Here is a 15,286-nt window from a genome sequence, read left to right as displayed (position 1 = left end):
GAGTAATAACAAAAGTTTTTCTTACTTGTCTCTGCTCAGATGTGTGTCTAGAGATTTCTGGGCCACCTCCTTTAAGCATTTTTGGCCCAACACTACTCAGGAGCAGGGACCCACAATAGAAAATAACCGTCACATGAGTGTCATTCACCAGCAACTCAAATGTCTCTCTCAGGGCACCCAAATATCGGGCAGAAAGTTTAAGGGCAAATCCTAGGTATCAATACTGTTAGGGTTTGAAAAATGCCTTGGGCCAAAGACCCTGCCTAATGTCTTATTCTAATGTCACGTTTCCACCTAAGCTTACCTCACTTTCTCTAAATTAAATAGACAGCACTATTTCCTACCTTCTTCCTGTTCTGCTCACACACAGATCTCTGTATCGCTCCTCCCAAGGGTGAGCTTTAATTTTCTTTGTTAAAGGACAATTTCAGATCAAACTCTGTAGCTTTTGGGGACCATCTACCAAGCTCTCCATGATTATACTGGTGTTCCCTATTCAGAAGTTGGGCTCTTTCACGCCACTGTGGATCTATAATGCCACTTCATTAGGCTTTTGCGTAGACTGACAAGCTATAGTGCTTGTTCTTCAGGGACTTATACAGGATTCCTCATATCCTTCCCCACAGTACAAGTATTGTGCCTACTGGTTATACTGGTTACACCTATTGTGCTTCTGCCTGTCCCCATAGACTCACAAAGGTGTTTCGAAGGTTTACACCTGGTTGCTCTTACTCCTTCTCTCGCCAAAGCCCCAGCACTCCAGTAGTAGGTTCTCCTTGGATATACTACAGTGGTTCTGGAATCTGTATTGGGATGCTCTCATTACACTTTTGGGTGAGCCTCAAAGACCAGCCACTGTGCTGTCTGTTACACTGGATCCAACCTGTTCTCCTTGGTGGGTGACAAAGGCCTAGTGCAGTTCTGGGATTACACTAGGATGCTCCTATTTCAGACTTTTACACCAAATTAAGTTTATTATTTTGCCACATTGGTTAATCCCATTATGCTCCTTGGCTGGCATCACAGATCTACAAATGTAATTTCAGACTTTATAGTGTTTCTCCTATTCCATGAACCAAGAACTTCCTGTAACCTAGAGTGTGTTAGTTTAGATCTTGCCTTTCAGAACTCGAACACTTGAAAAATCCAACCAATGCAGATAAATGGGAGCACACTCTCTGAAATGCAGCAATAACCAGTGAAGAGTATCAGGACCAGTCTCGTAACAGGAAACTCACTTGTGGCACTAGTGGTAGCTAAGCGTCGACTGGTCCAGATCAACTAACCAGCTAACCTAAACATTACATAATGAGAATTCAATAGCCAAGGTTCTGGGAAACAAACAAACAGGAGCACCAAGACATAGTTGGAACCAAGAACCATGCCTGAACCTCAGACAAAATCACAAAAACTGAAGCCTATTTACAGAGTAAAGGTCACTGGCTTTTCAGTGTATAAAGAACACTGGCAAAAATGTTAATATCTAAAAAAAAATCAAGAAGGCTCCTGGCTGCACTACGATATTCCTGAGAGGAATCTGATTCCTAACTTGACACTTCCACTACCCAACCAATATCTGCCACACAGTCATCCAATTTCCATAATGCTCCTTCTATCCTTATCCCCTTCTCCTCTTTCATTCTTCGCCTCCATGAGGGTTATGTTTCCGCATCATACCCATCTATCAAATAACCCTGTGTTCTCCATCTGCCAGCCTTCTCCTACTCCACTCTTCTTTGCCTCTACTATCAATTATACCATCCCAGCCATCATTTGACTCAGTCTTATGCTCTATATCCTATTACAAACCTGACAGCACCAAACTAATGACTTTGTCTTACCTTCAGTTATTCAGTGACCAGACTGCAATGTCGGGTCATATAAAGACATGCACCTGCACCACCAACTATATTTCCAAGCGCCTATTGTCACAAGGGCTGTCGCTCTGTTTGTTCCAGTCCATCTCAAATCTACTCATCATACCCCTCCTGCAAATATTGACTTTGAACCCATAGGTTTCCACTTAACCACTACTCTACTTTCTTCCCCCTAACCAATCCTAGTGGTTCCAGCTAACAAACACACTGAGGTCACTACACTGTCTACTGCAGCCACCAGTAAACACATCTTTAAATATTTCTTACTACCTATGTGTCTCACTTTCCTGAGCAGCAGCCAGGGCAAGTTCTAGACCATGCACTGGAATTATCAAAAACACCGGCAGGGTGCAAAAAACATTATAAAGCCTCCTTCGCCATCACTACATTATTTGCACTAACCGGATCAGTAGAACTATTGAGCAGAAGAAAATCAAAACTTAGCTGCACATATAGAATTATGGCCTGACAAAACACTAACAATATTGAGTAATATCACCTTTGTTTCAGACAGGTTAAGTGGCTGGAGCTTTAGAAAGGCCTCTTGAGACCACAGATCCAAACTGAACTTCAACAAATTTGATGTCTGTCCCCCACCTCTGCATCATTATCAATATTTTACAGGACACCTGCATATAATTTTAAGAGTATAGACTCACTTTTATTAAAATGTCTTTGGAAATACGAACTCTCTCGAATAGCCTTATCCTCTCTTAAAAAGGATAAACCTAATGGAGGACCTACATTTCCTGACTTTAAATCTTATCATGCTTTTTCTCTAAAACAAGCCTCCCGATGGCTTTCTTCCGATTCCCCTAACACACCCCGGTATGGTTGTCCATCAAAACATTACTCACTTCCCCCTTTGATTTTCCAGAGACTCTTGCATTTACCACTAACACTTCCTCTGTGTTCCTCTGTTATTTCTCATACTCGTAAACATTTAACTCGTTTACTACCATCTTCTTTACCTTCCTTTACTTTGCTATCTCAACAACTCATTTGGCATAACAAACTACTGCGCATCAAAAATCGTGCTTTCTATTGGAAATCATGGAGATCCAAAGGTTTGGTATGGATTTCTCAACTCCTGCTTGACAATACAACTTTATCTTTAACTGATTCCCAGTCTAATTTTTCTCTTTCTGATTCTTTTAAAAAACAATATGATCTTTTACTCCCCTCTCTCCAAGAAAATCTTAAATCACTCCCATTTCTCCCTTATCTTCATATAACATGTTCAATAATATTTCCCTTATTAGACACTTCCCCCTTCTGCATGTTCTATTTACAAATGTTTATTATTACCCTCAGGAAGGCTTAAATAATTAAAGACTTAACTGGCATAGGAAAAAGAGTTATCACAATGCTGAACAGTTTTTATATGGGATAAATTATGGTTAAAGATTCACAAAACCTCAAAGGCGGCTAATACTACCCAAACTCTTTAGTTTATCAACGTTTATTATACTCCCCAGCGAGATTAGCTACTTTCTCCCCTTCTACTTCATCTAATTTCTAGTTCTGTTCCTGCCCAAATGCTGATTTAAAGCACGTTATTTGACTGTCCTAATATCTATAAATTCTGGCAATCAATTTGGTCTCAAATTAACAAAATGTCCCCTATCAAATATTTTCCTAGGTTCCCTGTCCCCTTATTGGACTCAGTCCCCATCACATTTTAAATTGTTAGATTTATTGTTAGCTATAGCCCTACATTTAATAACCTCCAACTGGAAACAAGCTAACAACGTCACTTATAAAGCCTGGTGGAATGCCATGTGCTTTCATCATAGACTCAATACCAACTAAGTCACACCTATTTCTCTAGCAATTAAAAGAGATTTAGTGTGGCTCCCTCATTACATATTTATCTAAACCTGCTTCTTCAACTACTTCTATTGCTACTATTGTAAATACATCATAGGATGTCCGTAAACTGTCACAAACATGTCTTGTTGTCTTTTCTTAAAAATTCTAACGAGGTTATGTTTTACACATACGTAAATATATAAAACCTATCTTTATTTGATATTTATTTGCATGCAATGTTTAATTTCAAAGTCCATTTTTCTTTAAATCTTTTTATAATGATAGTAATATTATTTTCAACCTTCCCTCCCTTCCGCTTTCCCTCTTTATGTTTGTATATAAAGTTTATTGTAACTATTGCACTTCCTATCCATTAATATGAACCTTAATGTTAACTATGCCCTAAATTGTTTATTAATTGTTGTTCTATTTACTCTGGTTTCAATAAACTCCAACTTAAAAAAAGAAAGGCAAACTTCCAGTCAAATCAATTTACTCATTCACAGTGGTGTAATGCTGTGCTTGAGTAGCTCCTACACCACGACCAAGCAGATAGAGAGCCAGTGCTGAATTCAAGTATAAATGTTTAAAACACCCAAATACTTGGGTGACTTTCCCATAATGATAGTCATAGTAAATCCATTTCCCGGGCAGGAAACGTGAACTGTTTCTTGGGCACAGTTGTACTGTATGTCAATTGTGCATGTGTGTTAAAAACATTGCATAGTGATTAGCACAAATTTACAAACATTTTCCAGGGGTTGTTCTGGAAAACTCCATAGGTTGCAGACCTTGTCCTTATTTGAATTCTTGAATTCTTTACATTTGAAATCTGCACACATGAGAGTTAGAGAGCCCGAGCATGTTTCCAAATATATCTGAATCGGGACCTTATTTATGGTGTACCCCTCTCATGGTAAAGTTAATCCCAAGTATACATAAAATGGAAAATAACATATTCCTAGACTTAAGAAAGATTCCCTCAATTAACGTGTATAAATTACATGTACATACTTTGGAGACTAAAACGTACATTACAAATTAAAGCTGTATTTGTGCATACATTTTTATTCTCACCTGAATCCATTTGTCTGGTATAGCCATTGCCAGTCTGTAGTCAAAGCCACAGCCTCCTTGTTTAATTGGACAACAGAGAGCTGGCATGCCTGAAACATCCTAAAAAGAAGAAAAATTACTAGGTAACTAATTTCATACCTGTAAATTCACATTGTGTAAAAACATGTTTCACATTATGATGCCATGGTGTTTGCATATATAGACAGCCATTTCAGTGGGTTCAAGGAAACACTTGAACAATTTCTAGAAGTGAGAAACTGATACTCTTCAGAAAACAGGCTTATTTGTCACATCATATCTAATCTTAAAACGTGATTTAAATTATGGTTGCCAACAGCTCAGGGCACTATTCTGAAAGAAATGCAAATGTTGATGAATATTTCCACTCGGAGTACAACCTTGCCTAGGTGTTAGTTAAATGACACTGTTGGCAATATAGAAATCCCAATTTTGGTAATGATTATGGCAATTCCATATATGCTTCATCATTAACCAATTTTAATGTACATTAATCCACTAATTTCAGTTCATATTTTCAATTTTTATTGTTCCTTTGTTCGATTGTTCAAATACGTTGATTCAATTTTCAAGTGCATGTAGAATGCCCAATCGCCTTTAATACAGCATGTTAAAATCCCATGTTTCAAAAAATGAATAAGAGTCTTTGACCCAATGCATTTCAAGCCGTTACGGCTCTTCGTCAGGGGTTCGTATCTGTGAAGTTAAAATCAAATGTATTGACGTTCACACCGTGTACTTGTTCCCTTATATCAAAATACATCACTGGGTTTTTATTACAGCGCCCCATTATACTGTATAATGTGGTCATTGTCCCTCCCGTGAAGAGCATTTTCCCTCTATAAGCGTGTCTAAACCCCATCGAATTTTGCTACTGAATCAGTTTAACGAGTTGTGCTATTCCTAACTATTACGCTCTGAATAACAATCTATACTGTCAACATGCACGATCTTCAATGGAAAGAAGCCCAAGAGACGACATCATTATAACTGTTATTACCGTCGAGTATCCAGTGTGTTGACATACCTTTCTTCACTGATCAACTTCGAACATGTTGTCTCAATTCCACTCCCAAAATGTTACTCCTGTCGTTCTCCCACTTAAACTTGTGGTTTTTTAACTCCTTAACCTCGCCCAACTCATTACCTTTGCTCAAACTACGCCTATTCCAAGGTATACAAAAAGATGTAACTCTCCCGATTGTGGCCTCTTAATTCCGTTCTAAACTCGCAACTGCCGTGATCGAACCACCCTCAATAACAAAATAGTATGCCCCGCCCTTCCCTTTAATTGCTACGCTGTTTATGCAATAGTTCTTCACCGGTACAAGCTTGTGGAATAAGAATGAGAACAAAGTAACAAATACAACAAAATGCGATACTCTTTCTTTTGGTCCGTTAATGCAATACTTCAATTTTATGCTTAGTTTTGTGCTTTGATTGACGTTTATGCGTGATTATCGTTCTCCAATGGTCTATGTTATTTACGGGTGCTGAGTCAGGTAGGATGACTATTCAAAAATAAAAAGGTTTGTTGCCTCTCACACCTCTTTTTCATAAGTTTATCTGAATTCTTTCTTTTAGGGAGAGATCCTGGTATACGCTTCATCCTTAAAGCGTCAGTCATATATATTGAAAGAAAACACTGATATACACAGTACTATCAGTCCCAAAATGCATCACACCATGTTGGATGATGAGCTTCATCATTAACCAATTTTAATCCACATTAATCCACTAATTTCGGTTCATATTTTCAATTTTTATTGTTCCTTTGATTGTTCAAAACAATTTGATTCCAATTTTCAAGTGCATGTATTTCAAGGGCATGTATAATGCCCAATCGCCTTTAATAAAGCATGTTAAAATCCCTTGTTTCAAAAAATGAATACGATACTTTGACCCAATGCATTTCAAGCCATTATGGCTCTTCGTCTCAAATCAACTTGTTTTGAACAATCAAACAAAGGAACAATAAAAATTGAAAATATGAACTGAAATTAGTGGATTAATATGGATTAAAATTGGTTAATGATGAAACTCATCATCCAACATGGTGTGAGGCATCCTGGGACTGATAGTACCGTGTATATCAGTGTTTTCTTTCAATATATATGACTGACGCTTTAAGGATGAAGCGTATACCAGGATTGCTCCCTAATAGAATGAAATCAGATAAACTTATGAAAAAGGTGTGCGAGGCAACAAACCTTTTTAATTCCATATATGCTACATATATAGGCTGTGAACATTGCAATGTGCACGTTCCATTATAATATTACAACCTAAAAAAGCTATAAAAGGTGTGTAGATTCTCAAGAATGAATTTAGAAATATCTTCCTTTCATCTGTAGACTAGTGCATGCAATATTTAGTTCAAGTCCAATACATTTTGAAGCTACATGGCTCCCTTGACATGGATTTTAACAATAACATACATTTCCTTTGTAGATCAGTATCTAAACACCACACCAAACAATAATATAACACATTTCAATGCTTTCCTTATGGCCATTTAACAGTTACTCAAAATGCAAAAGTAAAATATTAAACTTTAGCTTTTTTATGTAAAAACACTATTGATAGAGTTACAGGGTAGAAAACCAGTGAAAACCTACATCGGTGTCTTCTGGTTATAAATTTGACCGCTTTTTTGTTTGAGTACCATATTTTAATGCACTACTACTGACTTGGCATTCATGTTTGAATGGTTTGAGGAGGTGTGTATTTATCAAACAATTCCTATTTTTCTTGTAAAAATATTCTCAATTTTGTTTTCAAATACACGCACATACATGATCACTTTGTCTCCATTCTGGTCATCATACTGATTCTTCTCAATGTTTATTTGAAATGACTGATTAACAAGAAGGTTTGCAACATTGGAACAGACTGGGTTCATCTGTAGAATACGAATTACTGAAGTGTTTGAATTTACTTGTTCGAACATGTTTTTTGTAATAACATGCTTTTATTAGCTATTTATATTGCAGTTTACTGGCACAGATTGATCCGTAGTTTGAGGTTTTACATTATCTCCAAGTGCAGAATAGTGACACTCATTACAATCTCAGCCAGCCCATGTCGCTCTTAATTACTGCTCTTAATTCATGACTGTAAAAGAAAATGTACGTTCATTCAAACCCATTAGTTGCCAATTTAAATAGTTGATCCTCTAACTCTCTCTTTGACAAAGCATTTTTTTCCACTCACTAACACTTGATAAACAATATGAAATATGAGTGGTGAAATATTGTGGTATGCTTGAGAAAAATATCTAGCAATAGAGGAGTTCATATTCTGAGTTTCAATATTGAAACAATGCTCATGCAATCTTTATTTAGAGGGTTGAGGTCTGGCCACCTAGGATTATCCTACACCGGCAACAAATTATATAAATATCATGATCCTTTTAACAGAAAGAAAAATGTATAATAGCTCTTCCTTTCCTAGAGAGACTGTGTGGTTATTTTGCATATACAAACTTTGCAGTCAGGACATGGATGGGTTCCTCCTTTTTATGGTTACAAAAGATCATTGCATTTATGTTGCCATTTGTCACTTGTTATTGATTAGTATGGACGTGAAATTGTTCCTCCGTCTATATGCAAACCTATAAGAATCTTAAACAAATCTTGAAGATGCTAGTCCATCATAATTATGGGCAGATACTTTAGACATTTTCATTAGTTTGATGCAACAATGCAGAGCTGCAGCCAGTATAGATCAATTTATTGCGTTAAATCTTGCTATTTATCAGGGATTATTTATTTTTTGTAACTTTTTGTGACTCATTCAAAGTTTCTTCCGGAGAGTCCCTCAAAATTTTTTCAGCAGTAAAATCTATTATGTTATTAATTTGGCTCCATTCAAAATAATACTCTTCCTTTTGACTAGTTGGGGAGCATGTATTCTCTCAATCAATCCGGGAAAATTAAAGTATGTCAGTAGAAAGAAAGAAGTCCTGTCCTCTGGTTTTCAAAAACACTGATGACAAACTATTCCCGATGCAATTTTTATGTACAATCAAGAAGTAGACAGATGGTTTACTTTGATTTAAGGTGAAATTAATCCTAGAAATGTAACTATTTAATTTTGAGTAAAATGTTAAATCCTTTTCAGGTTGTCTCTGTATCTTAATTACAATTAATGCACTCCTGATATACTAGAGGTTCAGTATGTATCTGTTTACAGGGAACATTCTCATGTTCAAAGTCATCTATCCACTCCACATGACAAACATTTTCTTTACAATGCTGATATGAGCTTGGCTTTGTCATTCAGGCTCAAGATTTATGCACTACCTTTTGGGCAAGACCAGAGCTGAATCTCTCCCAAAACTCTTCTAAGCCTACTGATATTTAATGTTTAAAAACGTTTGACAACAAAATCCGCAGAGGCTACTTCTATTGACAACTGGCCCTTCTGTGGAATTTCCTAAGAAATTGCCTGGTCAGTGCTCTACTTTTTAAATGTGCTTCTTCGCTGTGCTCACTGTATCTCCTAATGTAACCTTTCATATCTACACTGAAAGCACACATCATGCTCAAACTTAATGGCAGTTGTCTGTTTGGCAAGCAAAATGGAGGCACTGTTGTTAAGTCAGCAAAATGCAGCCTGTCATAAGATTGGGGGATCTGTGACTTAACATTTCTTGCCTCATTCCTTGGTTCCTAGCCTATCATATGCTGGTGGCAACATATCTGATTCTTTACTGTGGAGAGGTCGACTGAAAAGTACTGTCCTTAGTACCCTTACCCAACTAACCTAAGATAATTGTTTTTAACCATTGTATTCCTCCTCTAAAGCTGCTTTTTATATGAAACTCACATGGTTTTAAATATGGACCAATCATTAGCACAATGAATGAAGTATAACTGTTTTAACTTTGTATGGCACTTGTAGGTGTTTTGTTTTATCCTTGCCATTTTTGGTGTTCATTTATTCTTAGGCCAACACCAGTGTGGATTTTAAAGGTCTTATTGTATAAATGAACTGCATCGTTGTGCTTTTTTGGCATTCAGAGAAATAACGTTTTTGCTGCCTTCTCGCATGCTTCTTTACTGCTTTACTGACAGCTCACCTTCACTGGAGGTTCAGATAACAACTTACAATCTCCTGCTTATTATATTGAGGGTATATCTAGAGTGTAAAGAGACTTTCAATATAATCAGCAATCTGAAAGCATGAAGAGCTGAGCAAAATATGAAATGCATAGGAATTTATGCATATATATATGCCTTGAGTGGTGTGAAGGTTTTGTGGTTGTAGGTGACACCAACTGAAAAGAACAGCTTCCACCTCAGGCACCAAAGTCCAACTAACACAGTTGGAGTTCTCACCACATTACATTCTTGGCTGCCATTCACCTCAATGGAATGTCTGTGAGCATTCCAATTTCCTGTAAATAAATCAGTCATCCCCAAATCTTTTTTGTCCTTAACCCTCCACTTTTTGGTGAGCTTGTGTTGCTGTCCTTTTGGCTCTGTGCACTTTACCACTGCTACCATTACTAATGCGTTTGTGCTTACTCCTCTAAGCATGGTTTGATTGGCTTACATTGACTGAATATATTAAATTTACTTATATGTGCCTTTCAGAATGGTGTACCACATGCCCACAGCTTGAAAATTAAATGTTACTAGTGAGTCTGAGGCACTTACTGTGCCACCTACTTAAGTAGCACCTTAAAACATGTCCCAGGCCTGCCATTTCAGCCTGAATGCACTTTTAAATAGCCAGTTCGGCTTGGTAATATAACCTCTTACCAAGACTCAAACTTCCACTAGATTGCATACAAGTCACCGCTATAGGGCAGGAGTCTCCAAACTATGGCCTGCAGGCCAACTATGGCCCTCTACCGCATTTTATCCACCCGCATGGTCAGTCTGCCTGTAATACACCACTGTTCTCAAAGCGTTCAAAAATGTAACACCACCTCAATCCTAAAGGGGGATGTAAAATATTGTAAAGCCTTCAAAACAGCAGCGAACAGTGATGTGTTTGCTCACAGGGACGTTGATCTGTAGTAGAACACTAAAGTGCTACCAATAGTAAAATTGTATTGGCCTGCCCTCGCGTTCCACCCCCTTTCCACTTAAAAGTCCGGCCCATATGCCTCATCACCACGCCGCACAGCTTCTAGTCCTCGGACCTTGTCCTGCGGTGCAGAAAGCCAGGCCAGGTCAGTAGCTGGTCTGAGAATACTCCTCCAGCAATTACTAAAGCACCTGAGCAACAACTACCTGCAGTAAGTGCTGTGGTGCCTGGGTGCATTACGGTTACAGCAAAGTTAAACTGATTGGCCAACAAAATGGTTGCACTTCATGCAGTTTTCAGCTGCATAATCCAAGCCGAGGTGTAGTGTCTAGAAATGGACGCGGGCACTAGGTACACAAAGACTCACTGTTACTGTTTTAGCAACAGCTGAACAGAAACTATGTTCTAACTTACTCTAGTAAGAATTACTTTGTTTTTAACCTTGCTGATCCATACCTTGTCTTTAATATGGCGCTAAATGCATACACCTAGCCATATGGGTTCAGCCCAAATGTATTATTAAACAATAACATTCCCAATCTTCCACAAATGTCTAGGAACAATTTAAATTAAATAAATTAACATATCAATGCTCAGACTGTCCTTCATGTTAGGTCCTTAAGCTTAAATGGAAAAATGAGCCCCCAAATCTCCCAAAGAATGCGGCCCCCTGGTATGCAATGTAATGGATAAGCTAGTGGCAATGTCACTGGGTTATAACACATTTCAGTGTAGTTACAGATACATTCGTTCAGAAATGCGCAGCACTTCTAGAAATGATTTGTGATAAAAGTACAGTAAAAAGAGAGCAAGGTACAGATGATTTAAGGTATTCGTAAATGAATTGTTCAACAATAGCTTTTTCGGGGGTTGGGGGGGGGGGGGTTATATTTAGTGCAAAATCGTTCCGAAGGTATCAATGTTTTACATGAGAACCAGTTGCATTACACTACAGGCGGACACATTCATTTTTAGGCACGGGGAGATTAAGTGATTTGCCAACAATCACAGGATGTTAAGCCTACCACCAAGATTCGATCCTGGTTCCCCGGCTTCAAAGTCGGCTGCCCTAATCATTATGCCACATCCTCTACCAGATTTATTGTTGGGGCTTTGCTTTGTCATTAAGCTGTCCGCTTTGGCAATCAGAACAGTGTTAATTTGGCAATTAAGAAACTCGCATGACTGTCCAGAGTGCTAAACACTTAACACGGTTGTCTGCGTGTAACCTGAGGGTTATTGATGTACCCTATCCTCACTGGGAGTATATATTTTGAGGTCAGAATTTTTTTTTATGGATTTCCCCTCCGCCTAAGTTATTGGATTTTCGACTCATCTAAGTTACCATAGGGTTAACATGCCTGCTGTAAAACACGTGTATCATGCATATCACAGAACTGCATTTTATGTCTCACTGGGTTACTGCTTTTGTCACAGAGATCCTTACTATTGTGCAGGTAATAAAATACAATTATAATCTAGCTCACTGAGCTATGAAATACCACCAAAGAGCTGCATGCAAACTGCATGGCACAGGTTAGAAACGTATGTTTTTTCCCAGTCTTTCATTAGCCTTATGTTGCTTGAAAGGGTTTGCTTGGGTGGAAATAAATTCGTATTAGTAAAGCCAACCCTAACAACTGTGTTAGGTTTTGAAGCCTGAGTTTGTGCTTCTCTAGAACAAGCACACTTAACAATGCCTACACCTCATAGTCCCCTTCCTCTCATGTAACTTTTTTCTATGTGTGTGTGTGATGTAAAGTGCGCTGTAAAGTGCGCTAAAACACACATGAAATGCATGTGAGAGGGGCTATGGAGAGATGAGGGACTATGGAGAGATGAGTGCCATTGCTGGAGGGTGATAGTAAAGGAATCATTGTAGGGCCCCAACAAAGATTGATGTATCCTGCTGCACTCCAAGGTCATTATTTGCTATGCTTAAAAGCTGATACAATTGATGTATAGTGAACAATGTATTGTAGAATGCACCACTGTTGCCATTTGTCTCCAGAACCGACAAACTCCCCCTTATAGTGGGGAGGCTTCATCACTCTGCTCCCTTGCTATGTAATATACGGTGGCTGGACTGACAACATTTCCCAGTCTGGCACTGTCAAAAGGTGCTACCCAGCTTTAGAATGACAATGAATTGATGAAGATGCAGTTAAACAGGTCATGTACGTTTTCTTATACATAGGCTCTACTGTAAGCTTGCAACGAACCTTCTGCCCGCTATTTTAGCTAGTGAAATAAAAGTACAATTTCAGTGGACAGGGGCCTTCACATCCCTTTGTCTTGGTGCCACTTTACCTGCTGCAGCTGCACTACCGATTACCACCTCTCAGTGCACGAGGAGTCCACACATCATCCACCCTATACAATCTCTGGGAAGATGGCAGCATGACAAGGCAGAAAGCAGCAGAAAAAATCCATTACTGGATAACCTAAAGAGTCAGGGCCTCATATTCCCGGAGTAATTTGCAGGTAAACAATGGGGAATGATCTTGTGTAGAAAATATGAATCACTCATTCCAGCTTGGGGGGAAAACTCCTTGGAAAAATGGCAAGAGTTTCCCAAAACCCCTTTGCAGAAGAGCATACATGGTAATTAGTCATAGCAGTTAATTATTACCTTGGCAATCAACAGTATTTTAACATTTAGGGGCACATGCATCAATATTGCATTTTGCGATTCCTTAATTGCGAAAAATAAGGAATCGCAATTAAGGAATTGCAAACTGCAATGCATCAAGAAATCGCTAAAAAAATAGCGATTTCTTAAAATTCCTTAATTGCGATTCTCTAATTGAGAATCGCAATTAAGGAATACCTCCCCATTCATTCCTATGGGCCTAGATGCCCATAGGAATGAATGGAAAGACATTCTCAATTTGCAATTCACCATTAGAAATTCGCAAATTGAGAATGCAATTTCAAGGGTGCAGGGGTGTCCAAAGGACACCCTGTTGCACCCCTGATATCTGCCTATAAGTACATTTTGCACACACACATGCCCCAAGGGCATGTGTGTGTGTAAAATGGAACTTTGAAAAATGCACTTTAGTGCATTTTTCAAAGTTTTCGCAAATTACCATGAAGGTCAACTTCATGGTAATTTGCTCCCCTTATTTGCGAATTCGCAAATTTTTAAAGTTTGATGCATTGCATTTAAGGAATCTCAATTTGAGATTCCTTAAATGCAATCGCAATTTAAGAAATCGCAATTTTGCGATTTCTTAAATTGCGAAAATTACAAAAATGTTAATGCATCCCAAAAATTGGAATTGCATTCGCAAACGGCCGAATTTTGCGATTCGCACCATTTGCGAATGCAATTTCCATTGATGCATGTGCCCCTTAAGGTTTTGTAGATTTCTCTTCTAAAATGCTATCAGTTCAACAAGTACAATGCATTTATGTTAGTCAAATTTTCACATCCCACTGCAACAACTGGAACACACTCAATACCCATCCCAAACACACCCCAGCGCGACAATTTACAACCAGGTCAAATCCAGCTGAACACGCATGTTGGGCTGATCATGTTTTTCCGTGACAAGCATAAATCCTTGTCTTGTTGGATTTGTGAATAGGCACCTCATTGGCAGTGAGATGTTTATGGTTTGATGCTGCATACTTGAATGTGGTTTAAGTCCTGACCAATGAGTTCTGCTTCCGGTGTCGGGTATGATCCAAGAAATGATGACTGTAGTAGGTGGTAGCTCTCCTAAATATACCCCTTATTTATTTATGTTAGGATGCCTTCAATTTGACTTTTGAGGAATATATATTTATTTATTTTCAATTCATCACTATATATACTAAGATTAAAAGGATCTCTGAGGAAAAGAAAGAGACAACAGTTGTACCCAGCGAATAAAAAAAAAAAAAGAAGGCAGACTCTTGTGTGAGGCATTTTGCCATGTGCCTGCGGGTTCTGTGGAGGGTTATGACATGTACAGGAAGTGTGGAGCATTAACTTGTAGTGTTGTGTGTTAGGTAAAAAACAACAATAATTAAGACGGTGCAGCAAGGTCAGAGGAGACCCCGAAACCTCTGCAGAGAATGGCCAGGGCCCACTCGGTAAATATTACAAGAATCCTGTGCCCACGTTAAGTGAGGTGTATACATGCATCATGCTTAATCAAAAGAACACAATAGGTAGTAAATGAAACAAAGTGGACACGATAGAAAGTCTTTTTGTTCTTCAAAGGATTGTATTTGACTTTCCTTTGTTGAAAGGTAACTTCAAAAGCAAATGACCAGCCGACGCGCGTTTCATCAAGCGGGCAAGGAGCCCCTGACTCTTCAGGGCTGTAAGCACAAATGGGGTAACGGTCCGTATAGCCGTTGATATTTCCAACCCGGCGTCTGGAGTCTGGGTTGAAAGAATCAGCGATAGTGAGTCACTGTGGACTCAGACGGGCGGGTACATCCGTCTCAAACCAGTTAATACCGGAGAT

The 15,286-nt window shown here is 38.5% G+C and overlaps 1 protein-coding gene across 1 annotated transcript in view; it reads right to left on the bottom strand.

Moving 5' to 3' along the window:
• GBE1 (1,4-alpha-glucan branching enzyme 1) overlaps window positions 1-15,286 on the bottom strand; it is a 686,238-nt gene that overhangs the window by 190,043 nt on the left and 480,909 nt on the right. Inside the window, exon 10 of the mRNA XM_078658343.1 lies at window positions 4,767-4,865. Coding sequence (XP_078514469.1) covers window positions 4,767-4,865 — 99 coding nt within the window. The remainder of the gene's footprint in view (window positions 1-4,766; window positions 4,866-15,286) is intronic.

The sequence above is a fragment of the Lissotriton helveticus genome, chromosome 8 (genome assembly GCF_964261635.1).
Source record: "Lissotriton helveticus chromosome 8, aLisHel1.1, whole genome shotgun sequence".
In the NCBI taxonomy this organism is placed as follows: Eukaryota; Metazoa; Chordata; class Amphibia; order Caudata; family Salamandridae; genus Lissotriton; species Lissotriton helveticus.
The sequence above is the reverse complement of the archived record's forward strand: the minus strand, read 5'-3'. Positions and strand labels throughout refer to the sequence as shown.